We start from the raw sequence: 27912 nt of genomic DNA, 5'->3' as shown, positions 1-27912 counted from the left end.
ATTAGTTTTACATTTAAAAAGAGACCTCACTGTTTAGTCAATATGAGTTAATTTCTTCCATAAAATAATGCATCAAAGCAGATTTCCTCTGATAAATGCATTAAACCACATTGGCATTTTTATATGTGCATCTTCAGATCGGTTATTTTAAAAGTCTCTTTACATAAAGATAGGGGAAAAAACTCAGTGCATATTCCCTTTCCTATACATGGCAGAAGTGGGTGGCATGTCATTCCTGAACAGTTACACGTGGTAGCCATTTGCCTTCCCAAGATGTGGTGATGGTCTAAAGTTCTCATAGATTGCCATGGCATTTGTATTTTGATAGATCAAGTCTGCTTTCTTCTCTTTGTTGGTTTTAATAATATCCATAACACACTGGTTTAGGAAGACATATTGTTCCTAAGGAATGAAAGAAAGATATAGCACAGACTTTAGGAGATGCACCATTTTGAAGAACGATGATAACAAATGTGGATAACAACGGCAACTTATGCATTCATTCATTTCATTTATTACGGTCATTTGACCAGGCAACTTACAGTGAGGGAAAAAAGTATTTGATCCCCTGCTGAATTTGCCCATTTGCCCTCTGACGAAGAAATGACCAGTCCATAATTTTAATGGTAGGTCTATTGTAGCTGTGAGAGACAGAATAACAACAGGAAAAACCCCAGAAACCCAGAAGACAAAAGTCAGAGATTGATGTGCATTATAATGAGTGAAATAAATATTTGATCCCTTTGCAAAAGATGACTTAGTACTTGGTGGCAAAACCTTTGTTGGCAATTAGAGGTTAGACATTTCTTGTAGGTGGCCACCAGGTTTGCACACATCTCAGGAGGTATTTTGTCCCACTCCTCTTTGCAGATCCTCTCCAAGTCAGTAAGATTTCGAGGCTGATGTGTAGCTACTCGAACCTTCAGCTCCCTCCATAGATTTTCAATGGGATTAAGGTCTGGAGACTGGCTAGGCCACTCCAGGAACTTAATGTGCTTCTTCTTGAGCCACTCCTTTGTTGCCTTGGCCGTGTGTTTTGGGTCATTGTCATGCTGGAATACCCATCCTCGACCCATTTTCAATGCCCTGGCTGAGGGAAGGAGGTGCTCACCCAAGATTTGACGATACATGGTCCCGTCCATCGTCCCTTCGATGCGGTGAAGGAGTCCTGTCCCCTTAGCAGAAAAACACCCCCAAAGCAGAATATTTCCCCCTCCATGTTTGACGGTGGGGATGGTGTTCTTGGGGTTGTAGGCAGAATTCTTCCTCCTCCAAACACAGCGAGTTGAGTTGATGCCAAAGAGCTCAATTTTGGTCTCATCTGACCACAACACTTTCACCCAGTTCTCCTCTGGGTCATTCAGATGTGCATTGGCAAACTGCAGGTGGGCCTGTACATGTGCTGTCTTGAGCAAGGGGACCTTGCGGGCTCTGCAAGATCTCAGTCCTTCACGGCATAGTGTGTTACCAACTGTTTTCATGGTGACTATGGTCCCAGCTGCCTTGAGATCATTGACAAGTTCCCCCCCCCCCCTGTGTAGTTCTGGGCTGCTTCATCACCATTCTCATGATCATTGCAACTCCACGAGATGAGATCTTGCATGGAGCCCCAAACTGAGGGAGGTTGACAGGGTTAGGGTTGTCACCTTCTCACCAAGCTGCTTGGCAATAGTCTTGTAGCCCAGTCCAGCCTTGTGCAGGTCTACAATCTTGTCCCTGACATCCTTGGACAGCTCTTTGGTCTTGGTCATGGTGGCTAGTTTGGAATCTGATGGATTGATTGCTTCTGTTGACAGCCGAACCCTAACCCTAATCTGGCTGGTTGATAGGGGATCAAATACTTATTTCACTCATTATAATGCACATCAATCTCTGACTTTTGTCTTCTGGGTTTCTGGGGTTTTTCCTGTTGTTATTCTGTCTCTCACAGCTACAATAAACCTACCATTAAAATTATGGACTGATCATTTCTTCGTCAGAGGGCAAACGGGCAAATTCAGCAGGGGATCAAATACTTTTTCCCCTCACTGTATGCATATGTTTTACAGCACTTTAAATCTCTTAAGTCATTTCACTGTATTAAATTAGACTTATGCTGGAATCGTTTCATAAGAACATAAGAAAGGCCCTACTGGATCAGACCAAGGGACATCAAGTCCAGCAGTCTGTTCACACAGTGGCCAACCAGGTACCTCTAGGAAGCCCCCAAATAGGATGACTGCAGCAGGACCATCCTGCCTGTGTTCCACAGTGCCCAAGACAATAGGCATGCTCCTCTGATCCTGGAGATAATAGGTATGCATCGTGACTAGTATCCATTTTAACTAGTAGCCATGAATACCCCTGTCCTCCATGAACATGTCCACTCCACTCTTAAAGCCTTCCAAGTTGGCAGCCATCACCACATCCCGGGGCAGGGAGTTCCACAATTTAACTATGCATTGTGTGAAAAAATACTTCCTTGTATCTGTTTTGAATCTGTCTCCCTCCTGCTTCAACAGATGACCTCGCGTTCTAGTATTATGGGAGAGGGAGAAAAACTTCTCCCTGTCCACTCTCTCCCTGTCCACTCTCTCCAAACCATGCATAATTTTATAGACCTCTATCATGTCTCCCCTTAGCCTTCAGCCAGTCTTTAAGGCGCCACCGGAATCCTGTTTTATTTTGCTGCTACAGACTAACAGGACTACCTATTGGGAATTCACAAGGTATGATCCTGCTGCCCCGTGCCTCCCTAGGCCAGAAAAGGGAGTTAAAAATGTCACTATGCCTGGAGTGGGTTGGGGCTTCCTCATGCTTGCATGCAATCATAAATATGTGAGAAAAGATGGATTGTGCTACATTTTTTTAGCCTCTGAGCACACAGGAGACAAGATTTAATCCAGGACATAAGTGGTCAAAATTCTGAAGACAAAACAAAAAGAATCTACAGTTCATTCTACAATAAAATAATGTCAGAATCTTTTTTGAGGAGAGCTTTTGATTTCTTATTTCCTCCATGTCCTTTTGGATTCTGTTCAACCATTTGTGAATCCATTTTTTAAAAAAGAAATTAATAGATTAGTTGGTCTCAGTGCCTCCTGATAGGTTTCTTTCAGAACTTGAAGGTAAGAAAAAATGTTAGAAGTAGTGGCTGAAGTAAGAATTGATGGTGGTGGAAAGTGCCATCAAGTCGCAGCTGACTTATGGCGACCCCATAGGGTTTTCAAGGCAAGTGACATTCAAGGCAGGTTTGCCATTGCCTTACCCCTCGTGGGCTGAGAGAGTTCAGAGAGAACTGTGGCTGGCCCCAAGTCACCCAGCAGGCTTCATGCGGAGGAGAGGGGAATTGAACCCAGTTCTCCAGATTAGAGTCCGCCACTCTTAACCACTACACCACGCTGGCTCTCAAGCAAGAGTTTGTGTGTGTGTTAAGTGCTGTCAAGTCGCTTCCGACTCATGGCGACCCTATGAATCAATGTCCTCAAAAATGTCCTATCTTTGACAGCCTTGCTCAGATCTTGCAAATTGAGGGCTGTGGCTTCCTTTATTGAGTCCATCCATCTCTTGTTGGGTCTTCCTCTTTTCCTGCTGCCTTCCACTTTTCCTAGCATGATTGTTTTCTCCAGTGACTCTTGCCTTCTCATAATGTGACCAAAAAGCAAGAGTTTACTATTCCAGAAAAATGCAGTCTAAAACCAGCAATTGTATTAGCACAGGGAAACTCACTCAACCATATTTTTATGTAATGCTACTGATTTCAACGTAAGGTTGTCAAAAGGGGGGGTTTATATCTTTTGAAAGATATCAACTGAAACAATATTATACCCTTGTGTTTGCTACCCCTTGGGAGGGTGACTGATTTGCACCATTAGAATAGCAGTCAGTCTATACCTCTGTCTGCACCATTAATGGCCGATGCATTCGGAGATCATATACAGAGCCATACACATCAACTGTGTTCTCCATCTCCATCTGATGGATCAATCGGTCAATGGCAATGAAAGTTCCGGTCCTCCCAACACCAGCACTGTAAAAGAAACAATGGAAAGGCACATTAAAGGGTGACATGCTTGCCTTCAGCCCTTTTTCTTTTAATTAAGTACTACATTTTTACTAGGAGCCCTGTGGCGCAGAGTGGTAAACTGCAGTACTGCAGTCCAAGCTCTGCTCACGACCTGAGTTCGATCCCGACAGAAGTCGGTTTCAGGGAGCCGGCTCCAGGTTGACTCAGCCTTCCATCCTTCCGAGGGTGGTAAAAGGAGTACCCAGCTTGCTGGGGGTAAAGGGAAGATGAGTGGGGAAGGCACTGGCAAACCACCCCGTAGACAAAGTCTGCCTAGTAAACATTGGGATGTGATGTCACCCCATGGGTCAGGAATGACCTGGTACTTGCACAGGGGACCTTTACCTTACCTTTTACATTTTTACTGATGACCCAGTTTAGGGATCACGCACGTTAGCTGTGTAAGGAAAAGGATATACCTAATTCTGATACATGGACAAGCTATGTACGTCACTTTTTGTGGAGGAAAAGGGACAAGCACATTAGGGGAAGAAACAATCTTCAAAGTAGCTATAGGAACTCCTGGCACTCTGATCCTAACTGGATTGGGGTTGGAAATAAATATTCCAAGAGCAAGACCAGGAATGTCCATTGGGTTTTGTCAGGCCTAGGGGTCGGCTTTTGACAAGTTTGGCCGAGGGTTTTGTGATTTTGAGCCAGTCGAGAAGGAAGCTTAACAGCTCTTGATAGGTCCAGCAGCACAGCCCACCACAAAAGCTGTCTATGCACTTAAGGTGCTCAAGTTTTTATAAGTGTTTGAGAAGGGAAAAAACACCCCGCCTTTCCTTGATCTTCTGACCTTAAGGTAAAATCAATTAGACCTTTGGTTTGTAGCATCACATGTGGCAGCTTTGAATTTGCACCAAGTCGCTTTAAACCCATTCTGCTATGGAGAAGAAGAGTTGTTTTTCATATGCTGACTTTCTCTACCACTTAAGGGAGAATCAAACCGGCTTACAATCACCTTCCCTTCCTCTCCCCACAGCAGACACCTTGTGAGGTAGAGAGACCTCTAAGAGAACTGTGACTAGCCCAAGGTCACCCAGCAGGCTTCATGTGTAGGAGTGAGGAAACCAACCCAGTTCATCAGATGAGAATCCACTGCTCATGTGGAGTGGGGAATCAGACCTGGTTCTCCAGATTAGAGTCTGCCACTTTTAACCACTACACCACACTGGAGAAGTTGTGCCCAGGGCCACAACTGTATGTATGGAAACTGCTCTGAGCTTTTAAAGGCAGATAAAGAAAAACATTCAACTTAGGCTAACTCATTGGGAGTGGGCAAGGCTCAGTGGTAGAGGTTTTTAGGTATGTGGAGGTCTGAGGAGGAGTCCTTCGTGCTTTCAATTAAAAGAAGTGCAGGTAGCAGGACTCAGAAGAGGTTTTGCCTCAGACCCAGATAAAAGAGAAAGTTCTTGGTATTGTACTAGGTATAAAGCTACTTCTTATATTCCTATAGTTTGGGAGAATGAAAGAGAAGAGGAAGTGTGTGTGCGGTGGGAGTTGGAGGGTGCCCAAATTATGATAAAACAAGAACATTTAGCTTTGCATGTGGCTATGAACCTAGATCTTTGGTGAGACTGCTTTATACCCAGTCAGACCACTGGTCTATCAAGGGCAGTATTGTCTGTTCTACTTGGCATTGGCTCTCCAGGGTTTTCTACATCAAGCTGGAGATTGAACCTGGGACCTTTTGCATGCAAGCTAGATAACCCTACCACCAAACAATCACCACTCCCTAATCAGGGAAAGATCTAATCTTTTACAGTTTATGGCTTCCAGTCAATCGCCTTGCAAGATTTCCCCCTCCTCCCCACAGAGTTGTACAGGAACACCTTTTTTTTATGTGTAACACTTTTGTTTGTTTTAAAAATGAATTTTTCCTTGTACCTGCAGTGTACCAAAGTAGGAGTGGGCGGGTTCTGCTTCATATATTCCTGCACTAAGTGCCTGAAGCTGATGAGGAGGTCAGTTGTTTCTGGAGCACCATGATCTGGCCAGGCAGTGAAATGAAACTGTCGCACAGGATGACTTACAGATGAGTCGCTCTTACAGAAGAAGGTGGAGAGAAGATGTCAGAAGACGGATCATACTCCCTATAAAACTGTTCCCTGCCAATTCTTACATCTTGTTTTCCAGCAACATGCAACTGTTTTACTGGCATTGCTCTTTATCAGAGTTGGTTCCTGTAGAGCCAGGAGAATATTTTGGCAGAACGGAAGGGCATAGAGAAGGATGGCAGAGAGAAGCTAACCAGCTACAGCTAAATGAGTAGCCCCAATAGAAGGAGGCAGGGTAAGGAAAAGGCAGTTGCAGAAGGAGGAGAGACAGTGACTGGTTGCTCAGGAAAAAGTTTTCTGTTGTTAAGGAAAAGCGAGATTAAAGTCTGTGAGACGCACACAAAGTGCCAAGTGCATTTTGTTGCGCAACCTCATTTTTCTATCTTCCAAATGCTCAACCCAAGACTCCCCTTCAGTATGTTTTCTTGAACTGATGCAATAAAATATGGTCTGTGATTTCATTACATTTCATGCACACACATGTACTCACTCATTCCTTTTTCAGACACACATGCACACTCACTACCAATTACCTTTTCCATGGAAAAATCTCTTATTGTCCACTCCGGAAGGATAATTTCTGAGGTCATGGATACAGTTATGTCCCCATAATTCTTGGACTGTTTATTTGGCCAATACTCCTCACATTTTGTCTAAAAACAAAAGTCTTATGTTGAGTTATGCGATACAACAGAACATATGAGAGGTGGAATGGAGAAAAACATCGATGTGTGGTACAGCTTATTGAAGAAGATATTCAGTGCGATATTCCCAAACATTAGTGCTAGTTACAGATGTAAGGAAATGTAAGAACACAGAGAAAGATGTTTAAAGACCCATCAAAATGTGTGCCTTCTGCCTAACAATTTAAATCACTATACTATAGTAGTCCTAGAATAATGGCAGCACCGTTTTTTCTTGACTCAGAAGCTACTTGACACTCAAAGATTTTTAAGACCAGTCAGGGTCACATTCAGGGTTTATGAGAAAGCCACGCCATAGCCAACGTACCACTGGCTTGTCTAGCTCAAAGAACCTCCACAATGCAGGACAGACTCAACTGATGTTTTCTAGTAGTTTGAGGCTGCTGTTCCTAGCCTGGAACAACCACAGGAGGGTCCTATTGGGCCTGTTGGGAAAACCTACATATATGCCAAGGAACCTGTGGGATTCCCCAAATAGCATCCCCCGGGACTGTTTTAGGCTGATAAAATGGTGCGCTGGGGAGAGCTGAAGCCTCTTAAGAACATAAGAAAAGCCCTGCTTGATCAGACCAAGGCCCGTCAAGTCCAGCAGTATGTTCACACAGTGGCCAACCAGGTGCCTCTAGGAAGCCCACAAACAAGACGACTGCAGCAGCATCCTGCCTGTGTTCCACACCACCTAATATAATAGGCATGCTCTGTGTACTGTGGTCCTGATCCTAACTGAGCACTGCACATACAGAAACAGAGAAGAGCCCCCCAACTCATATGTGATTGTGTTACGTCTGACACAGGGCGGAACCCAGACTCAATCTGTGTACTCCGTAATGTGTGACGAAGCCAATAATTAATTTTTATAGAACCCAAGTCTCCATGTGTAGGAACTGACCTGGCTGTGCCATGTTGGAAAACTGAGTAGGATTGTGTACAGGTAGGTAGCTAGATGTCTCTTCTTAGCTAGTCCCACGCTAAACCAACGTTAAGTAAATTGTCAAACAGTGGAAGACTCACAAGTGGTTTGTGAACACAGCTATAAATTGAGTGCTCACAGCATGTACTGAATTTATCCACTGCGTGCCACTTTGGGAGGGTTTTTCTTTTCTCAAAAATAGAATAAAAATACTACAGAACAAATACATGTTCTAATCCTAGGGTATTTTGGTTGAGTTGTCCGTACCACGACAGCATGGTGTAGTGATTAAGAGCGGTGGTTTGGAGCGGTGGAGTCTGATCTGGAGAACCGGGTTTGATCCCCCAGTCCTCCACATGAGCAGTGGAGGCTAATCTGGTGAAGTAGATTTGTTTCCCTGCTCCTCCACATGAAGCCAGCTGGGTGACCTTGGGCTAGTCACAGTTCTATTAATAGCTCTCTCAGCCCCACCTACCTCACAGGGTGTCTGTTGTGGGGAGGGGAAGGGAAGGTAATTGTAAGCCAGTTTGATTCTCCCTTGAGTGGCAGAGAAAGTCGGCATATAAAAACCAACTCTTATTATTATTATTATCAGGTTGCAGCATGTGACAAATCAAGGAAGGAAACCCCCCACTTACCCTGCCTTGTTCAATGCATTTAGTCAGCATAACAATGGTATGAATACTTTTCTCCCAGATCATGCGCCAGAAGTCTTGAACAGTATTTGGCAAAGGGCCCTGAGCAGCAATGAACTCTTTCTTGGAATTGTATCCCTGAAACAGAAATACAGCATTTTTCTTCTTCTTTACATATCTCTCACTAAACCTATGAATTTTGTAATACAATAGGAGCACTTACAGGCATATAATTCGCATTAATGTAATCATTGGTTGGATGGTTTTGGATTGATAGTTTAACACGAGAAATGTCATCTGCAAACAAACAAAAATCAGTGAATCAAGATACTTTCCTCTTCTCGCAACATTATGCATATAAAAAGAATGAGTAGCTATTGGGAGAAAACCACAAAGAATGCAGTAATTCAGGGAGGATTTAATTAATCTTAATTATTTCAGCTAAGCATTAAAACAAATCTAGGTATTCCCTCTTTAACATACTACCCATAATCCAGAGAAAGTTAGAAACACTTGTGTTCACTTGAAACCAATTTAAATCACATTAACTTCAAATGGACTTAAGTTCAATGCATTTTCTTGAATACAACATAGAATTTTTAGGTATACTTAGATTAAAAAAACAACAACTAAAGATAACTTTACATGAGCCATGCTAGGATGGCAATAGCAAAATATATTTATTCATCCACTACACATTGAGTTTGGTTCAGTTCACAGTTGGCACAGCATCTGAGTATAGCAGGGTTAGGGGACATAGGTTTGGGTATGTGTGCATATTTGTGCCATGGCTTTTCATTCAGAAAAAGGAAGCATTTGCTTGTATTCTCTCACCTACGGGTCTTCCAAGACAGTTTGAGCAAAAAAACTGCCTCTGTTCCCTGCAGACAAAGCTGCCTATTCTGTGCCTGGGTGTACAAGAGAAAAAATGTACCCTGTGCCTCTCTTTCACCCAAACTGCACACTTCTTGCATCTTAGAATGTACAAGCAAAATGTTTATCCCTGAGCAAAGCATCAGAGCACAGAATGAAGTAGTGAACAAAAAGGACCGCTTGTAGCTTATATTAGATGAATAAAATGCTTCCAAGGACACTGAGACAGTATAACTCGTAAAAACCTGAAAATGCTTGGCTAAAAAAAAACCCTATCAGGATGAACGTCTTTGGTCAGAATATCTGATAATTCTTCAGAGTGGAAGACAACCCTTTCCCTCTCTGCTACTCCTCATCTTGTGCAATTATAAAAAACAGACGACAGCCAGAATAAAATGGCATTTCTGAAGGTTATGGCCATTATTTTTTCCCAGTCAGATGCATTATAATACTGGTATTCATAATGGCTTGTTTCATTTTTTATTAGCTAATGAATGCACATTTCTAATGAAAACCAGATCAGATAGAGAATGTAGAGGAAATATTCTGCAGAAGTGAAATTAAGAATCCAAGCGTGCAATGTGTATTAACAGGGTTGAAGTTTTCCATTCTGATTCCTGTAAAGGGAAAGTTTCCTCAAAAGCAATTAAAAGGCATGAATTACAGTTCACGAAAACGTGCTTAATTTAAAATCAGAGGGTCTAAGCGTAGAGTTAGCACTGAATGAACTTTTGGTAGCTGTAAGCTGAACATAAAACAAGGTTAAGGATCTTACATGGCAAGACATTGTTGTATCTATTTTTTCCTTTGTTCTCCTGTAGTTCAGCAGCAAATTTGGGCTGATTAACACCAACAGGCCTGAGGTCCTACAATAAAAAGAGAACTAATTCAGCACTATACTCTCAAACAATACCTGGAAACTTGGGTCATAAGGACATACACACACTGCTCAACTTGGGGTAGTAATTTAGAAATACGACGTTTTAAGATGAGTTATCCTTCTGCATTTTCATGGCATGTTCACACGATTGTTATTTATGTATTGAAACTCCTCTTTTCAACCAAATTGGCTCCAAAAAGTAAGTAAAGTAAAGGTCCCCTGTGCAAGCACCGGGTCATTCCTGACCCATGGTGTGATGTCACATCCCAACATTTCCTAGGCAGACTTTGTTTACGGGGTGATTTGCCAGTGCCTTCCCCACTCATCTTCCCTTTACCCCCAGCAAGCTGGGTACTCATTTGACCGACCTCGGAAGGATGGAAGGCTGAGTCAACCTGGAGCTGGCTACCTGAAACCAACTTCCATCGGGATCGAACTCAGGTCATGAGCAGAGCTTGGACTGCAGTACTGCAGCTTACCGCTCTGCGCCACGGGGCTCTCAAAAAGTAGCTGACAATTAAAATCCATGAATGTGGATACTGTCAGGAGAAGAGGAAGGGATTGTTGTTACTTACTGTTCTAGCTTTATTTTTTGTCTTGCTTGCCATTTTGAATTGCTGTTGCCATTGCCCACCTGGCCAGCCTTCTGTGTATTTTTAACGTAAAGTAAGTTGTTGAGATGCACAGTTTTGTTTTGTTTTTCACAACGAAAAAGCTTTACCAAATATGGGCTTTTTCCAGAGCGTGCACCCCATAACTGTAAAGGCCTAATAGAAAACTGAGCAGGTGGAACTGCCAGCTGCTAGCTTTGATGAAGGAGGCAGCCTCTCAGGTGACCGTCTCACTTGTGTCCAGCTACTGGGGATTAAGTGCTGAGGCTGTCTCTGCTTCATCATGAGGCTTCCCACCTGGAAATGCACCCAATGAAAATAAACAGAGCAGCATAGATTATTTTCCTCAAGAGACACCGAGTAGGTCTGGGACCTTCGTATCTATGGGACCGCCTCTCCTGGTATGTTCCCCAGAGAAATCTTTGTACATACAATAACAACCTTCTGATGGTCCCTGGCCCAAAGAATATCCAGCTGGCCTCGACCAAGGCCAGGGCTTTCTCTGCCCTGGCTCCTGCCTGGTGGAATAGTCTCTCGAGTGAGATCAGGGCCCTGTGGGATCTCAAAAAATTTCGCAGGGCCTGCAAGACGGAACTATTCCACCAGGATTATGGTGGAGGTTAGCTATGGTTCTGTCTATAAATGCTGGCCTCCATACCCCCACACACACACTGCTGATTCCCCTTTTCTGTTCTTATATCAACTTTTGGGGGCTTGTCCATCTGCTTGCCCGGCTGCAGCCTGATTTTGTTGGTGCCATTGGACATTTTTGTCCTTTATTCAATAGATTTTATAGGGCTATTTTTAACTGCTGTTTTAGATGCTTTTATCCTGTTTTTAGGAGCCCCGTGGTGCAGAGTGTTAAGCTGCAGTACTGCAGTCAAAAGCTCTGCTCACGACCTGAGTTCGATCCCGACGGAAGTTGGTTTCAGGTAGCCGGCTCAAGGTTGACTCAGCCTTCCATCCTTCCGAGGTCGGTCAAATGAATGCCCAGCTTGCTGGGGGTAAAGGGAAGATGACTGGGGAAGGCACTGGCAAACCACCCCGCAAACAAAGTCTGCCTTGGAAACGTCAGGATGTGACATCACCCCATGGGTCAGGAATGACCCGGTGCTTGCACAGGGGACCTTTACCTTTATCCTGTTTTTATTATATGTTATGTTTTTGTGAGCTGCCCTGAGCCTGGCCTCCTGGCTGGGGAGCGGGGGGGTGGGGTGGGGTGTAGAAGTGTAATAAAATAAATAAAAATAAAAATAGCTAAGGCCTGGCAGAACATCTTTATAACTTTGACCTTTCAAATGCATTCATATATGAAAACTGCAAACTGCAAAACTTCACATGTTTGTTTGCTGACATAGCAGAGATGGTCTTAACAATTTATCTATGCTGTGGGTGGCACTTATGGAAATAGCTCATTTGTGGAGAAATCTCTAAAAATGCAACACAGGGAAAAACAAAAAAAACAGACAACATATTAAATATGTACCTCGTACTCTTCTGCAAATCCGCAGTTTGAATCAGCTTTTTGTTTCTTAAAATAAGACTCAAAGTTTTCAACTTTAATTAGTTTTGATCTGCAAGAAACAAAAACAGACATGAACTTTCATACACAACAACCAAGCCATACTATAGAGAGAAAGCTAAGCTAGCATTTATCAAGGTGAGAACTAAGGACAACTGGAATGCAAACATTATGTATATCAAGTCCATGTCTAAATATTCAACAATACATAACTGATTGCTTATGTATTAAACATTAAAGTATTAAGTATTAAACATTAAAGAATTGTTGAGAAAGTAATTAATAAGTAATTACAAGACATTTACTGAATTAGAGATATTACTCATCCAAAGTTAGAAAGTTATTTACTTACTTTTTAGGTCTGGAGAGGAAGAAGAAAAGGAAAAGGAAAGGAAAAATATATACGTTAGTTACAGTCTTTATTAACAGAGTCTAATAACTTTCAGACTTAACACTTTGGATCCAAAGGCAACGGTATGACAGTGCATAAAATACTAATCCTGCATCTTGGAATTCCCTGATGCCATAAGAATGCAACTGATAAAGCTTGGGAGAAAAACTATAAAATAGACCACTTGCATAATTTAAGGCAAATTATTCCCATTTATGAATGTTTGCAGTTCAACCCTAAAAGCACTTTGCTGGAGGTAAGCCCTACTGAATAGACCTAAGTAGGATTCTGAGTAGACTTGGTTGTTATTGCTCTCTTACAGTTACACTTTTTTAACTCCACCGAAAGTTAATGATTTTGGAAGGATATAGCTCTGTTTAGAATTGCATTTTTACTTGTCTCCTCCCCCAACCCAAAATACATAATTGCTTCTCTAGAGGGATAAAAACCAGTTACTATACAACTGAAAACATTCCATACTTCTTTGCTTTTTACATTGGTTCACCCCTAGAACATGAAGAACGACTGGTAGATTTTCCAGCAGTAAACAGACAACACATGAAGCTGCCTTATACTGAATCAGACCCTTGGTCCATCAAAGTCAGTATTGCCTACTCAGACCGGCAGCGGCTCTCCAGGGTCTCAGGTAGAGGTCTTTCACATCACCTAATTGCCTAGTCCCTTTAACCGGAGATGCTGGGGATTGAACCTGGGACTTTCTAAATGCCAAGCAGATGCTCTACCACTGAGCCACAGCCCCTCCCCTAGCTAGATTTAATATTTTCAAAGTAGGACACTTGCATTTTACAAAAAAGGGGTAGAGGGTATTCCATCTGTAATTTAGCAATAAACTGCTGAGAAAAGCACACTAAAAGCAATTATAGTAGCCCTCGATGCAATACCATTTGTGCTTTCAACCAACACATATAGAAAGGGAGCAAGCACACTGGGTCATGAACGCAGGGTCTACTCGTGGACGAAGTGTATGTGTAAGGGCTCCACTTTCCAAAAATCCCTGATGCAAGCGTATAACTTGAGCATTCTCATGCCTTTGCATAGATGCCTTAGCGAAGCGAATTTAGACTGTAATGTATAGGTACTCTATGCACAAATGCATCATAACAGAATTTTTAAAAAGTATAAACATGTTTGGGTCTCCCAATGACCTAATGATCTAAAATCATTATAAAAGTCCTGGAAATGTTACAAATTTACATGAAGAGCCTTCTTTAAAACTGGGCAAGTATACAAGGCAATGGATGAGCACAGATGGCCAAAAATGGATTTATTCCTCTGAACTAGAAGAGGTCAGAGAGTAACAATCAACTCACGCAATTGGAGAAAATGGCACCTCGTTGTTTTTTCCACCTTTCCTGTAAAATAGAAAACTTTTAAAAGGATTAGTACCAAATCAAACACACATTTTCTCACGTCTCCCCCACTAAGCCCTACTAGACTTTGCTAATATATCCACATTATGCTATAAATTTAAAATGATTTCAAAGTAGCAGCATTAATGCATCCACAGGGGGTAAGTAATATATTTACATGGCTAGGAAACACCAGTCTGCGTACAAAGACATAATAACAATTAAAATATTGGTCAAGAAGGAGGATCTCTGAGGGAATGTCATACAAAACAAAAACTCTTCACCCACTTGCAGAAAATGGCAACAGAAGGGGACAGATGAGTCTCCCTGCAGAGAGAGTTCCATAGTTTTGATGTCATGACTGAGAAGGCCCTCTCCTGGGTTGCTACCTATCTAATCTCTGAAGGCAGGGCACCCAAAGCAGGTCTCCAGAGAAGACTGTAATGGTTGGGTTAATAAGGAAGTGGGTGGTCCTTCAGGCATGTTGGTCACAAACCATGTAGGGCTTTAAAGGTCAACACCAGCACCTTAAATTGTGCCATAAACAAATTGGGAGCCAGTGTAGATGGGCCAAGACAGAAGTCACATGGCCCCACCAAACCACTCCAGTCAACATGCTAGCTGCAGCATTCTGCCCCACCTGAAGTTTCCAAACACTTCTGCTCAGATTCTCAAGCCCTATTCCACTCCTGCCCTCTCCCAGGGATTCTCAACCTCTCCTGGAAGAGGTTGCTTCTTTCTCTTTTTGAGTAACTGCTGCCACCACCTGACCATTGTAGGACTTGCCCAATGGGGTGAGGGTCAGGATCCCCCCCCCCCAGCGTCCCTTTCAAACCCTGAAGCCTTGCCTCGGTGTCTCCCGCTTACCCCACTTCTGGGCACCGCAGGGACAAGATACGGCCTGGGGTTGCCACTGGAGAAATAGCTGCTTGCCAACTGCCAGGCTTCCTCCCTCCTAGCCCCCCCCCCATTTTACAATAGCGTGTTCCAAGCTGGTGGAGGTCTATGTGGTACAGAGAACTATGGTCAGCATTCAAAGTTAAAAAGTATTTAGTAAAAGTAAAAAGTTTCCAAGCATACTTTTAGCATAGCAACAGATTGTGCAAGGGATTCAAAAGAATGGAGAGAAACGCAATTCCTCTGTCCCTCTCTATATACGTGCCCTATCAGATGTTGGAATATAGCTTAAATCTAAGCTCTTAAGCTTAGGGTATTTAAGTCCCTATCTAGATTCCATTACCTGGAAGTCTTCATCAGAGCCTGGGGCCAGCACATGGTCAAAATGGCTGCCTCCTCCAGGCCTCAGATGAGCTCTGTCTTCCCTGAGTCTCCCCACCAAAAAAAGAGCTCCCTCCTGGCTCTCAGCAGTTTTAATTCTTTTCTTTCTCCACCCACTGACCAGGTCAACCTGGGTCAAAGAAGTTTTTCCTGGAACCTCCAGAAACTTTTTTCCTGGAGCCCCTTCTAGCATTTTAAAACCTCCAAGTCTCTGATACCTGCTTAGAGGAGTGGGGGAGAGCTTGACCCACTGCTTTGTCTCCTGATGCCTCCATCTGCATTTCTAAGAAGGTGGCTCAGGTGGGGCCAGGAATCATTTGCCATGCCTCCCGCCTTCCCAAAGGAGAAAAAAAAGGTTAAAAGTTTCCCTGTGAACCTCAAGGGAGAAGAAACCCATTTCTTCACAACTTCTAAAGGGCAGAACTAGATAGAACCAGGGCATGCACTGCAGTGGCCAGATCTTTTCTACCAAAGGCCACAGCTGGCTAACCAGTTGAAGCTGGTAAAAGGCACTTTTGGCCACAGCTGCTACCTGCTTATTTAAAAGCAAGACTGAGGTCCAAGATCACACCCAGACTACAGACCCGTTCCTTCAATGGGAGTGCAACACCACCCAGAATGGGTGACACCTTAAATCCTAGGTCAGACCTTCTGCTCACCAGTAGTATCTACATCTTGTTGGGATTAAACTTCAGTTTATTAGTCTGCAACCACTCCAAAACTGCCTCCACCACTGGTTCAGGGTTTCTACAGCTTCCTGGGTTCAGCTGGAATTGTGAGATAGAGCTGAGTATCATCTGTATATTGGTGACAATGCAGCCCAAATCTCCAGATGACCTTACCCAGAGGTTTCACGTAAACGTTAAAGAGCATAGGGGATAAAGATGGAACCTTGTGGGGTCCCACAGGCCAAAGGGTTGAGCAGCAGTCTCCCAGCACCATCTTCCGAAAACTACTCTCCCCCAGGTAGGACTGGAACCATCGCATAATAGTGCCTCTCAATCTCAATCCAGAAATGCAGTCCAGAATAATACCATGATAGATTGTATTGAAAGCGACTGAGAGGTCCAGGAGAATCAATACACCCTCTGCCCAGCTCCTGGCACAGGTCATCCACCTGGGCAACCAAGGCTGTTTCAGTCCCCTAACCAGGCCTAAAACCCAACTGGAAAGGATCTAAACAATTTGCCTCCTTCAAGAAAACCTGTATGGAGTGTAATGTAATGGAAAAGAATAGGGGAAAAATAACCCTGACTAGGGTTGCTAAAACCCTAATAATGGTTTGTTTTTAATTTTAAAATGGACTGGAACCAGTTTAAACTGTTGTGGCTTCTCCCAGGACCTCTGGAATCCCTATCCCCATCCTATTCATACAATAGCAATTCACAGAGTTCCTCTGTTTGAAAATCTGTAACTAAACAGGTATGAAATTGGTTTACATTTTCAATACATGGTTTTCAAATATGTGAAACAGAGGCTTTAGTGACTTTCATTAGAAACATGAAAACCACAGGATCATCATGAAATTGCCTACTGTATAGTACCTTCTCTTTTTCCAAAAGATGAAAACCGCTATTGCAGCAACAAGTACAGCGCCCAGAATACACCCAACAACGGCTCCCGTGATAACATCTTGAAAAGAAATAGGAACAATTGTCACAAGTAACATCTACAACAACAACCACAGTAATGAGTTCTAAATACATTAAGTGATACAATACAATACAATACAATGTTAAGAATCACCTAACTTTGTTTATCACATTCAGCATTAAGACTGTATTTGGTTGTCCATGTTTAAATATGGAAGAAACATGTAGTATAGTAGCTGCAATTTTGAAACTCCTATTATCCAAAAGATTGCAAATGTTAATACTACTGGTTGAAATCTCAGAAGTACAAATGAAGACTTAGAATCATAGAGTTGGAAGGGACCACAAGGGTCATCTAGTCCAACCCCCTGCACAATGCAGGAAATTCATACTACCTTCCCCACACACACCCAGTGCCCAGAAGATGGCCAAGATGCCCTCCCTCTCATGAACTGCCTAAGTTCATAGAATCAGCATTGCTGACAGATGGCCATCTAGCCTCTTCTTAAAACCTCCAGGGAAGGAGAGCTTACCACCTCCCGAGGAAGCCTGTTCCACTGAGGAACCACTCTTACTGTTAGAAAATTCTTCCTAATGTCTAGATGGAAATTCTTCTGATTTAATTTTAATCCCCTGGGTTCTGGTCCGACCTTCTGGGGCAACAGAAAACAACTCAGCACCCTCCTCTATATGACAGCCCTTCAAGTACTTGAAGATGGTTATCATATCCTCTGTCAGTCTTCTCCTCTTCAGGCTAAACATACCCAGCTCCCTCAACCTTTCCTCATAGGACTTGGTCTCCAGACCCCTCATCATCTTTGCTGCCCTCCTCTGGACACGTTCCAGCTTGTCTACATCTTTCTTAAATTGTGGTGCCCAAAACTGAACACAATACTCTAGAGGGCGTGTACTCTTAGCATGTACCAAAGGGAAAGAGGACCTAGATCAAATCTCACAGCTGCCAGAGACTCTGGTATGGTTCATATGTATGAAGTAGACCTGTTTTCTATAAATGCACCAGCATTAGCCACTGTGTGGCCCATAAAGGGGAGACACATGTTGCTAAATCACTGGGGGACTTGTTGGAGAGCCGGATCTTGCCACAGCTGTATGACACACATCCATCTCAGGGCATTTCACAATCTTAAAAAATGGAATAAGTAGTGAGTTGCCTCACAGGATAGATGAGAGTGAGTGTGTATATGTGTGCGTGTATAAAAACTGAGAAGAGTGATCTCAATTATTGTTTCCTGCGCAAAGACTTACTTAACAAATGATGTAAGTCCACTGGAGACAGGAGGATACAATTAATGTTTTTTTCCCCCACATTCTTTTAGCTGTGACCTGGCTACTTAAATGCCAGTTGCGAGGGTCACCTTCTGTCATGACACGACTTGTACACGTTTTCCACAATCAAGGATAAAAGAATGGGGCGGAAATAAACAACCAGGATGCCCTGTTTACATCAGGAGTCACAAGCACTACCGGAGCTGTCAATCGCACAGCAGCCAGAGCTAAACTGAGGCTATTTATAGGACTGAATGCCTGCAGCTGTAGCAGTCTGCAGGAGCTCACAGCTAGACCTTGTCCAGCATCACGCAAAGCTTTGTGGTGGTTCTAGGTCTTCAGATGCCTCGTGGTCAGCGGAGAGGCCCTGGACAGTTAATCCTGCTCTTCACTGTCTGAGCTGTGCCTCTGCCTAGGTTTTCTGTCTTTTCAGCTCTCAAGATCTCGGGGGCAACCATAAGGCCCTTGTCAATTAACTGCTCTCCTTCATGGCTCCCTCAGAAACCCCAGGTTCTTATGAATTTTTCATAAGAGCAGCAGAGGTTATTTGTACTGAGAACAGGTTATGATGTACTAAGAGTAAGGTATGTTCAGCTTATTTGAAAGAGATTTAAGGCATTTTGATGACTACTTCCCGAATGACTACTGAATGACCATAAAGAATATGATATGTTTAAACTATATGAAAGAGTTCTAAAGACGTTCTGGGCTACCAGAGTAACGACTGAAATTTTGATAAACTTGTTAGTTTCCTTTGTTAATATTATTTTTGTCAAGGTTCGGAAAAGACAATTTGTATGAAATGACCCCTTCCACCCATTTTTCTTTCTGTATCCTAAAACTTTATTATTATTATAATAAAAGAGAAATCCCAGGTTCTCGTAGTGGCTCCTGCGTCTCCTGGGCTTCTGGTATGGTAGCTACAGCCGGCCACAAGTTCCCTGTCAGCCCAGAGAACCTAGGTACCTTAGGGTCTGTCCTGGGCTGTTACCGCACTAGGTATTCCCAGCGATGTATTAAGAGTTTTAAAATGTTGTAAAAAACATCGCTGTAAAAGGGTTTTTGGATACCATGGCTTATAAATGGTTGGAAGACGTCTTCACAGCTAAAGGGGTCAAACAAAGTACGAACAGTATTTTTTATAACGTTTTCAAACTCTTAATACATCGCTGGGAATACATTGAAAGTACGAACAGTATTTTTTATAACATTTTCAAACTCTTAATACATCGCTGGGAATACAAGTGTGGTAACAGCTTGTACTCCACAGAATCTACCACTATGGTGTCCTCATCCACTGATGAAAAATTGTCAGATCCAAGATCCAGTCTCGACATTGGGAGCCATGGCTGCTTAAAGAGTAGCCAATTCCCTTGTGTGTCACCTTCAAGTATACCCAATATTTCAGAAAGAGTTGCAGACTGCTGCAGCCTATGCTACCACAGCATGCATATCTTTATTTTTTTCCCATCTGAGAAGCAGGAAAAATAAAAGTTGAAGGCAGAAAACAAATTCTGCGGTAAACAAAAGTTAGCATTACTATTTGGACAGAGACTCTCTCAGAGTCACAGGAGGTAGGACTGCTAGCATGTTCGAATAGTAAACTGGGTTTAAATATCTACTCATACGATGGAAGATCGCTGGGTGACCTTGGGCTAGTCTCTCAGCCTAGCCTACCTCACAGGGATATTGTGAGGATAAAATGGAGAAGGGGAGAATGATGTAAGCTGCTTTGGGTCCCCATTGGGGAGAAAGGTGGAGTCTAATTGAATTAAATAAATAAATACACTTTATAGCATTGAAACACTGAATCCTTTAATATGTTATGAATATGTTATTAAAGGTGTCACCATCTCTGCTAGGATGTGAAAGAAGGTGAATCCTTTAAAAACATATTTTCATTAAAAACACATTATAGCATATTGATTGCTGGCAAAAGTATTTATATTTAAACAAAAAATTCTTGGAAATGTTGTATATGTAAACACCATAATAGTCTTTTTCAGTGCTCCCCCAAATTTCCCAATTTTTCAAATGCAAAAAATTAAAACGTCTTCACACGTTTTGAGTAAGAAAAACCTTGCCTCAAGATACATTTTGTGTGTGTAAAGTGCCGTCAAGTCGCAGCCAACTTATGGCGACCCCTTTTTGGGGTTTTCATGGCAAGAGACAGAGGTGGTTTGCCAGTGCCTTTCTCTGCACAGCAACCCTTGACTTCCTTGGTTGTCTCCCATCCAAATACTAACCAGGGCCAACCCTGCTTAGCTTCTGAGATCTGATGAGATCAGGCTAGCCTGGGCCATCCAGGTCAGGGCAAGACACATTTTACTTGTTCTAAAAGATAAAATGTTTTATTAGAGGATTTTTTCCCAGTGCTCCATCAAATTTTCTAACTTTTCTGTCAGAAAAAAATGGGGGGGGGGATCTGTGAAAAGCCCCCACCCCCCGGACCTTCACATCATCTCTGAGGAGAGCAGGCCAGGATCCACCAGCTGGAATGCCAAATAAATACCAACAACAACACGGCAATAACTGTACCTGGATTTTGGGGTAAGTGTGCAGGTGCAGAGACAGCCGAATATGAGACATAGCTTTCCCTTGAACTGACAGAGGAGTCGTTCGTAAAAATGATACGAGTGAAACCAGCCACACACGCCCTAATGAAATGTAACAAAAAAATGATTAAATTGCACTAGCATCAGAGTTTGATAAGAAATGTCCATCGTTCGTTTTATTATGTGAAGTTTGGTCACATGAAGGATTCAGGAAAATACTTCAAAAAACTTCATAAAAATACCTATAGGAACCAAGGGGTTCGAGCTTCCCATTGTAATAGCCATGATAGGTTAATCCATCTCCTATTGAAATATCATAACGATCAACTTTAGAGGAATGTTGCACATCTTTGACACATGCGACATAAGAATCTGTTTTTTTCTCGGTAAAATCCTGATAGGTGTCTGCCAAGGACTCATTGCTGCATTTCATTTCTGTACGGGGCAAAAGTACATTATAAAATATTTTTAAAGTAAAGACTGAATAATAGGCACCACATTATTAATAGCAAGCACAGAATCAGAGAACATCAGAGGTAAAATATTCACCATCAATGTCTTTCAGCAGCATATTATTTGAAATCAAAAGATTGAATAAAACATACTCTTATGTATTTAGCTGTTATTGGCCTAGCAAAATTCTCTGATGGCTATTACATGCTCTACTTCTTTATATACCCAAGATTTTACGTCCAAACAACAAAACAAACAAAACAGGACAACAAAAAGTTTCTAAATATGGTTTTACTCATCAAATCTTCAATGTGTATAAAATAGTTCTCAAAGCACCTATTGGTAGCTTTCTTCTGAGTCCAGACCTGCTCAAAAAAGCAAACAGGTTCTCATCAAGTCTTATCTGAAACTGAACACAGTTCCCCTTAGGTATCACAGTTTGTGGGCACTTTCACACAACCCAAATAATGTACTTTCAATCCACTTTCAATGCACTTTGAAGGTGGATTTTACTGTGTGAACTGGCAAAATCCACTTGCAATTTTGTTAAGGTGCACTGAAACTGGATTGAAAGGGCATTATTTGGGCTGTGTGAAAGTGCCGTAACCTAGACACCGAGTCAGCGATGGAACAGGGCTTTGAGGAGTAAACTGAATTGGCATGAAGGGATTTTTTTTTTTAGGGATAAAACAAAAACTAAAAGTATCTAATACATCCGGCTTCTAAAGTGAAGGTATCAGTGACAAACAAACCCCTTCCTCAGTCTGCTCTGGAAATAATTCAGGAAATCAAGATCATAGAACTGAATATCTGATAGCAAAAAAATCTAAACTGTGTCCAAATCAGGCATTCCCTCTGATCCCTAGTTCAGTCTTTTCTGTTGCTCCCACTTTGTTTAATGTATTGAGGCCGGCCAGTGTGTGTGTGTGTGTGTGGAGTGGGGAGACTCACTTCAGGCACTCCCTTTAAACACCATATGCTGCCAGAATGGCTAGGGAAGCAGGGCAACTACATTTTCCATGGCTTCAACTATCCCTGCCACCCCTCCTTGATAAGTTAGGGAAAGGGGGAGGGAGCACAGACCACTCATAGAATCATACAGTTGGAAGGGACCACCAGGGTCATCTAGTCCAACCCCCTGCACAATGCAGGGAATTCACAACTACCTCCCCCCCACACCCCCAGTGACCCCCACTACATGCCCAGAAGATGCCCAAGATGCCCTCCCTCTCATCAGCTGCTTAAGGTTATAGAATCAGCATTGCTGACAGATGGCCATCTAACCTCTGCTTAAAAACCTCCAGGGAAGGAGAGCTTACCACCTCCCGAGGAAGCCTGTTCCACTGAGGAACCGCTCTAACTGTGAGAAAATTCTTCCTAATGTCTAGACGGAAACTCTTCTGATTTAATTTCAACCCGTTGTTTCTGGTCTGATCTTCTGGGGTAACAGAAAACAACTCGGCACCCTCCTCTATGTGACAGCCCTTCAAGTACTTGAAGATGGTTTGAAGACTCAAATCAGGCTCTTTGGTCATGATGGATTGAAAGGGATCTAATTAGGTCAGATTCATGAAAGCACCTGGTGTTTCAACCCTACGCCACCCCCATCACTATCCCATATATGACACACCACTCCTATTTTTTAGGCCGATCTCTCTTGTTACTTGCAAATAATTAAAGAAATAAACATTGATTTTCCCTTTGTCTTTCACTCCATCATCAGCAACATAAATACCCTGTTTCCACACAATGGATGATGGGAAGAGAACTACTGCAGGGCACCAGCCCTGCTGCACGGGATAGACATGTGACCAAACATTGCGCTTTCCAGGTTGATAAAGGTGACAGCCCCACATCAGAAGAACTGCCTTGAACTTGGAGGCCTGGATCTTAACCTGTTCATCCATTGGGAAGATGCAGATCCCTCAGCTTCTTGCAGAAAGACAGATTTTTTAAAATAATGACCAAGTGAGTAGTATGTAATATTTTTTTACCTTTTGATGTTGTGATTATTACTGCATATGCTTCTAACGGTCCATTAATGGATTCAAAAGGACTAAACTGAACTTTCAAAGTGTTGTGGCTAGTTGCCTCAGCAGTCGGTATTTCAGAGGGAACTGGAGGATCTATGCAGCAAAATGAAGAAATGGCAACCAGTTTATCAAGATACGGAAGATATGTGAAGCCAACAGCTCTTTAAAAAGTACCCAACTCTCTTTTGAAAAACTGCAAAGGAACATCTTCCATTGCTTGAGTGGGCAATGAAGAGTGATGTTCCGTACATTGCATCAGGCATGCTGAGGCTAGGTGAAATATCTGAACAGGCTACATTTCTGCAAACACTTGATACAGGTCACCAACTGGATCTCCCCCCACCATTGTGAAGAATATGAATGCCACCATCAGCAACCATAAGTGGCATGGAGGAGCCACATGCTTAAATGTTACAGTTACAGCACAGAGAAACCACTGCATGTTTGCGGTGACCTACAGGTAGTACCTTCCTCTCATGTTAATGACAGTTATGATACAGTAAATATACTAGTCAATTAAAAAGATAAAGGTAGTCCCCTGTGCAAGCATCGGGTCATTATTGACCCATGGGGTGACATCGCATCCTGATATTTTCTAGGCAGACTATGTTTATAGGGTGATTTGCCATTGCCTCCCCCAGTCGTCTACACTTTACCCCCAGCAAGCTGGGTACTCATTTTACCAACCTCGGAAGGATGGAAGGCTGAGTCAACCTTGAGCCGGCTACCTGAAACCAACTTCCGTTGGGATTGAACTCAGGCTGTGAGCAGAGCTTTGTACTGCAGCTTACCACTCTGCACCACAGGGCACAAAAACTGTAGCAGACACAATAATTTGCTAATGGAGCACCCAGGGCCAACATTATGACCCACATGTGTCATGCCCATGACACCAGGGAACGTAGCTCCTCCACAGTAATAAAAAACCCCTTCCTTTAGTGATTCCAGGTTAATACATTCTGGCATTGCTGTAGGCTTTCCTTGCATCAACTGGCATTCAGCTTCCAGAATTAAGCCTGTGGACTAATTGCACCCCAGATGTACAATCAAACCATAAAACCGTTTTAGCAAACCTATATCATCCCATATATCATGTATTCCTCAAGTATAATAGCGTCAGTTGTGCACCACTGGTTCATGCCATTTCATCTTTAAAAAAAGGTGAATGCTAGAATATATTGGGATGCAATTAACCTGCCACTGGTACCTAAACTAAATTTATCACAAACACAATGGAGAACGTCATCAGTTTTCATCCTATAACATTTTCTGCGTCTAACAAAACAAAACAAAATACTAGAAGTACATTGGGTGTTGCCCAATATATCGCACATAGAAAACCTCATTTATCAACATCATTTTGATTTAGCTTTTCTTCCTTTTAAAAAACATGACAGTTAACCCTTTTGAAGCATGATAATTTAGTGATTTTTCACTTGCAAAGTTGTGTTGGAAAAAAAACTTACTTGGTTGAAGGGACCATTTTGGCCTAATCCCTTGATGACTATGAAAACCAGCTATTGAACATGTGAAACCGCAGCTCAAACTATGTTTCAGTTCCGGCAAACTGAATTGGTCTTGCAGGGTTTTCATACCACCTATATGTATCCCCCTAAGACATTCCCCACAACGATATACATGGTTAGACCTTGGAAAATACAAGATAGTTTTCAGGTGGGCATGTACTTTACCTTTCATTAAAAAGGTTTATATATTATGACCATCATTATGTCTATTATCTATGTCTATTACCCACTCCAATCTATGCCCATTATTCACTGCATTATTCACAAGCGCACTTCCTCACCCCACAACCAACTTGGACAAACAGGCTTGATCCTTACCAGTGATACTCGTAAGACATATTTTGTCCTGAGGAATGCTCATTTCTCCACACGAATGGGTTACGATCCTAACAGTGTAGTTGACAAAGTAACTCAGATCTTTTATGATAGCACCCTGATTTTCTGAGCTGTATTGTTCACTTCTGTTTAAAGTACCGTTTGAGACCTGAATTGTGAAGCTATTATAAATGCCTTCAGGAGGACTCCAGCTTAAATTCAGTTCTGGCTGCTTAAGCACTGGTTTACAGTTCAGTGTGCCCACTGGTGCTGCATCTACAATTAAACAAGAAGGTGAAAATGTAAAACAGTCATTAAATTGATAGCAGAACATGCCATGTCTGAATGACTAGTTCATAGTATTGCATTCAGAAAACATCTTATTTTCTTCTGCTGCACTTTTACTGCCTTGCAACATACTTGCCATACTTTCATCCCACCAGTAGGTAAAGGTCCCCTGTGCAAGCACCGGGTCATTCCTGACCCATGGGTTGACGTCACATCCTGACGTTTACTAGGCAGACTTTATTTATGGGGTGGTTTGCCAGTGTCGTCCCTTGTGCTGTGGTAGCAGCTGCTGCCAAAGCAATGTTTTTAAAAATCATCACAGCCAATCAAAGCTCCAATGGCCTATCAGAAACCTTCCTGGCCCCGCCCACTTTCTGAAAACACTTGGCGGGCACCAATAAAGGTGTTGGTGGGCACTGTGGCACCCACGGGCCCCACACTGGAGACCTCTGCTCTATACATTTCCCTACCAGGAAGAGAGAGATTGAAGAGGATTCTGGGGAAACACCCCATTTCTTGATACGAGGAACCCTGGACGGAGGACAGCCCAAACCCTTTTGTTCTCCTTTCAGACCCAATAGTTTTTCTCCCTGTTCCACTGCCAGAAACAAGAAGGCGGAAGCAGTGGCATTGCAAGCACACATAAATTCCAAGGGAATTGCCCAATCCTTCTTCTCTTGTTGTGTGTTTGTGGTTGGCACATGGCTTCCCCTCTTCCTTTCTCTAGGAGGAAGTGGCAGCTGCCTACAGCCGGAGCACCCTTCTGTGGCCCCTTCAGCAAATGCCAAAGGTGAGTGAATGATGGTACTATTGTCACTCACTGGTTCATCTTGTGTGTGTGTGGGGGGGGAGAGATGAATGATGGAATAGCAGTGGCAACTAGGAGCAGAACCACCCTTGCTTTCTTACTTGCCTGCCCGCTCTGGGTATTGGTGCCTAAGTCCTGCCCTCGGGGGTGAAGGCACTAGACAGTATCTGGCTGAAGGGAACCCAAAATCTGGAACTGGCTGTTTATGGAAGGCTCTGTATATGCAAAATTGCCTACATATGTATTATTTGTATTTGTCAACTCATGCTGTATCATTCATGCTGTTGTTTTGGCATGATACACTATATACCGTATTTTCCGGCGTACAAGACGACTGGGCGTATAAGACGACCCTCCATTTTTACAGTTAAAATATCAGCCCCGGCCAGCCGGCCAGCCAGCCGCCTGCCTGCCTTGCGCTGCCGCTGGAGCGCAGCCGAGCACTTCCCTCCGTGCACCCCGGCACGCCTGGCTCCGACTCCGAGCCGGGCAGTGAGCGCCCTCGCCGGGCTCGCCTCCCCTCCCTCCTCCGGTGGACATGGACAGAGCGGAGGCGGCTCCCCAGGCAGATTCTCCAGTCTGGCTCAGAATTCAGCATCCGGCGTATAAGACAACACCTGGCGTATAAGACGACCCCCGACTTTTGAGAAGATTTTCCTGGGTTAAAAAGTAGTCTTATTCGCCAGAAAATACAGTATATATCATGTATATATATATATATCATATATATTATGTATATCATGTATATACACTATATATATCATGTATATACACTATATATATCATGTATATACACTATACACACACACACACACACATATATATATATATATATATACATACACATACACACACACCTCTTGCTGACCCAGGGTTAATTAAAAGGAACGTCGCTATTCAATAAATTCAAACATTTTTTATAAAAGTTAACATTTTATTAACACACAACTTTATTAAACAACAACATTATAAACATTTAATTGTAAGAATTAGATTGATTTGGAATAAATTGGCCACAGCTTGGAATTGGCAAACAGCTGCGACCCTTGTGGCGCAGCATGCGTGATGTGTCAAGTGCCCAGGCCGTGTCCACCACGGCCATGAAGTAACCTTTGCCCACAGGACTCCCGCTGTGGGCAACTGGGATGGCAGTACCAGGATGACACCAGGACGAACACCACTGGGTGTTATCCCCCACCACTTGGGAAGAGGCGGACACCTGCCCAGCCGCCAGGGCATGTCGCTGAAGCCTCTCCCAAAACCCTTGGGATAGGGTTCCCAAAACCAGGGAAGCTACCAATTCCTATGGAGCTTCCCCCCCCAAAATGACACATCCACATGCTAAACCGCCCCAAGCTGTGACTATAAGCCAATAAACCTTAGGGAGGGTGGGTGAGTTCACAAAGAAAACGGAGTGAGCTGTGGGCGGGCCCGTCCCCCCGTTATATACTGAGGGGCGAGGCTAGCCACGCCCCCACCCAGCTCCCGCCTTCCGCCCTCATTGGCTGGAGCCCTTCCTTGCCCCAGCCAATGAGGAGGCTGTCTCCGGGCAAATCGGGTCCGGCACGAGCCCCCATGCGCGCGCAAACGCACATGTTGGCCGGCCGGACCCAATTTCCCTCCCCCTCTGCTGCGATCGTTCCTCCTCCCCCCGGGGCAGCAAAGATGGCTCCCGGTAAGGCAGGAACCCTATCTTTCCTCTTTATAAATTCCATTGAAAATCTGAGAAATGTGTCGGGAATTTTCTCTTAAATCAGTATTGTGCCTTATCCATTC

General features: G+C 43.2%; 1 protein-coding gene across 1 annotated transcript in view; it reads right to left on the bottom strand.

Moving 5' to 3' along the window:
- Positions 1-27912, bottom strand: part of LOC130479551 (receptor-type tyrosine-protein phosphatase eta-like) — a 108232-nt gene continuing 80320 nt past the window's right edge. The window contains exons 11-25 of the mRNA XM_056851948.1: positions 25044-25316; positions 23161-23292; positions 20956-21148; positions 20697-20815; positions 16824-16911; positions 13963-14004; positions 12593-12601; positions 12205-12292; positions 10003-10093; positions 8578-8651; positions 8358-8492; positions 6639-6758; positions 5936-6093; positions 3874-4009; positions 1-402 (exon numbers count right to left, since the gene is read on the bottom strand). Coding sequence (XP_056707926.1) covers positions 244-402; positions 3874-4009; positions 5936-6093; positions 6639-6758; positions 8358-8492; positions 8578-8651; positions 10003-10093; positions 12205-12292; positions 12593-12601; positions 13963-14004; positions 16824-16911; positions 20697-20815; positions 20956-21148; positions 23161-23292; positions 25044-25316 — 1817 coding nt within the window. The 3' untranslated portion in view covers positions 1-243. The remainder of the gene's footprint in view (positions 403-3873; positions 4010-5935; positions 6094-6638; positions 6759-8357; positions 8493-8577; positions 8652-10002; positions 10094-12204; positions 12293-12592; positions 12602-13962; positions 14005-16823; positions 16912-20696; positions 20816-20955; positions 21149-23160; positions 23293-25043; positions 25317-27912) is intronic.

The sequence above is a fragment of the Euleptes europaea genome, chromosome 6 (genome assembly GCF_029931775.1).
Source record: "Euleptes europaea isolate rEulEur1 chromosome 6, rEulEur1.hap1, whole genome shotgun sequence".
In the NCBI taxonomy this organism is placed as follows: Eukaryota; Metazoa; Chordata; class Lepidosauria; order Squamata; family Sphaerodactylidae; genus Euleptes; species Euleptes europaea.
Note: the sequence above shows the minus strand (reverse complement) of the source record. Positions and strands in the feature narration are given on the sequence as shown.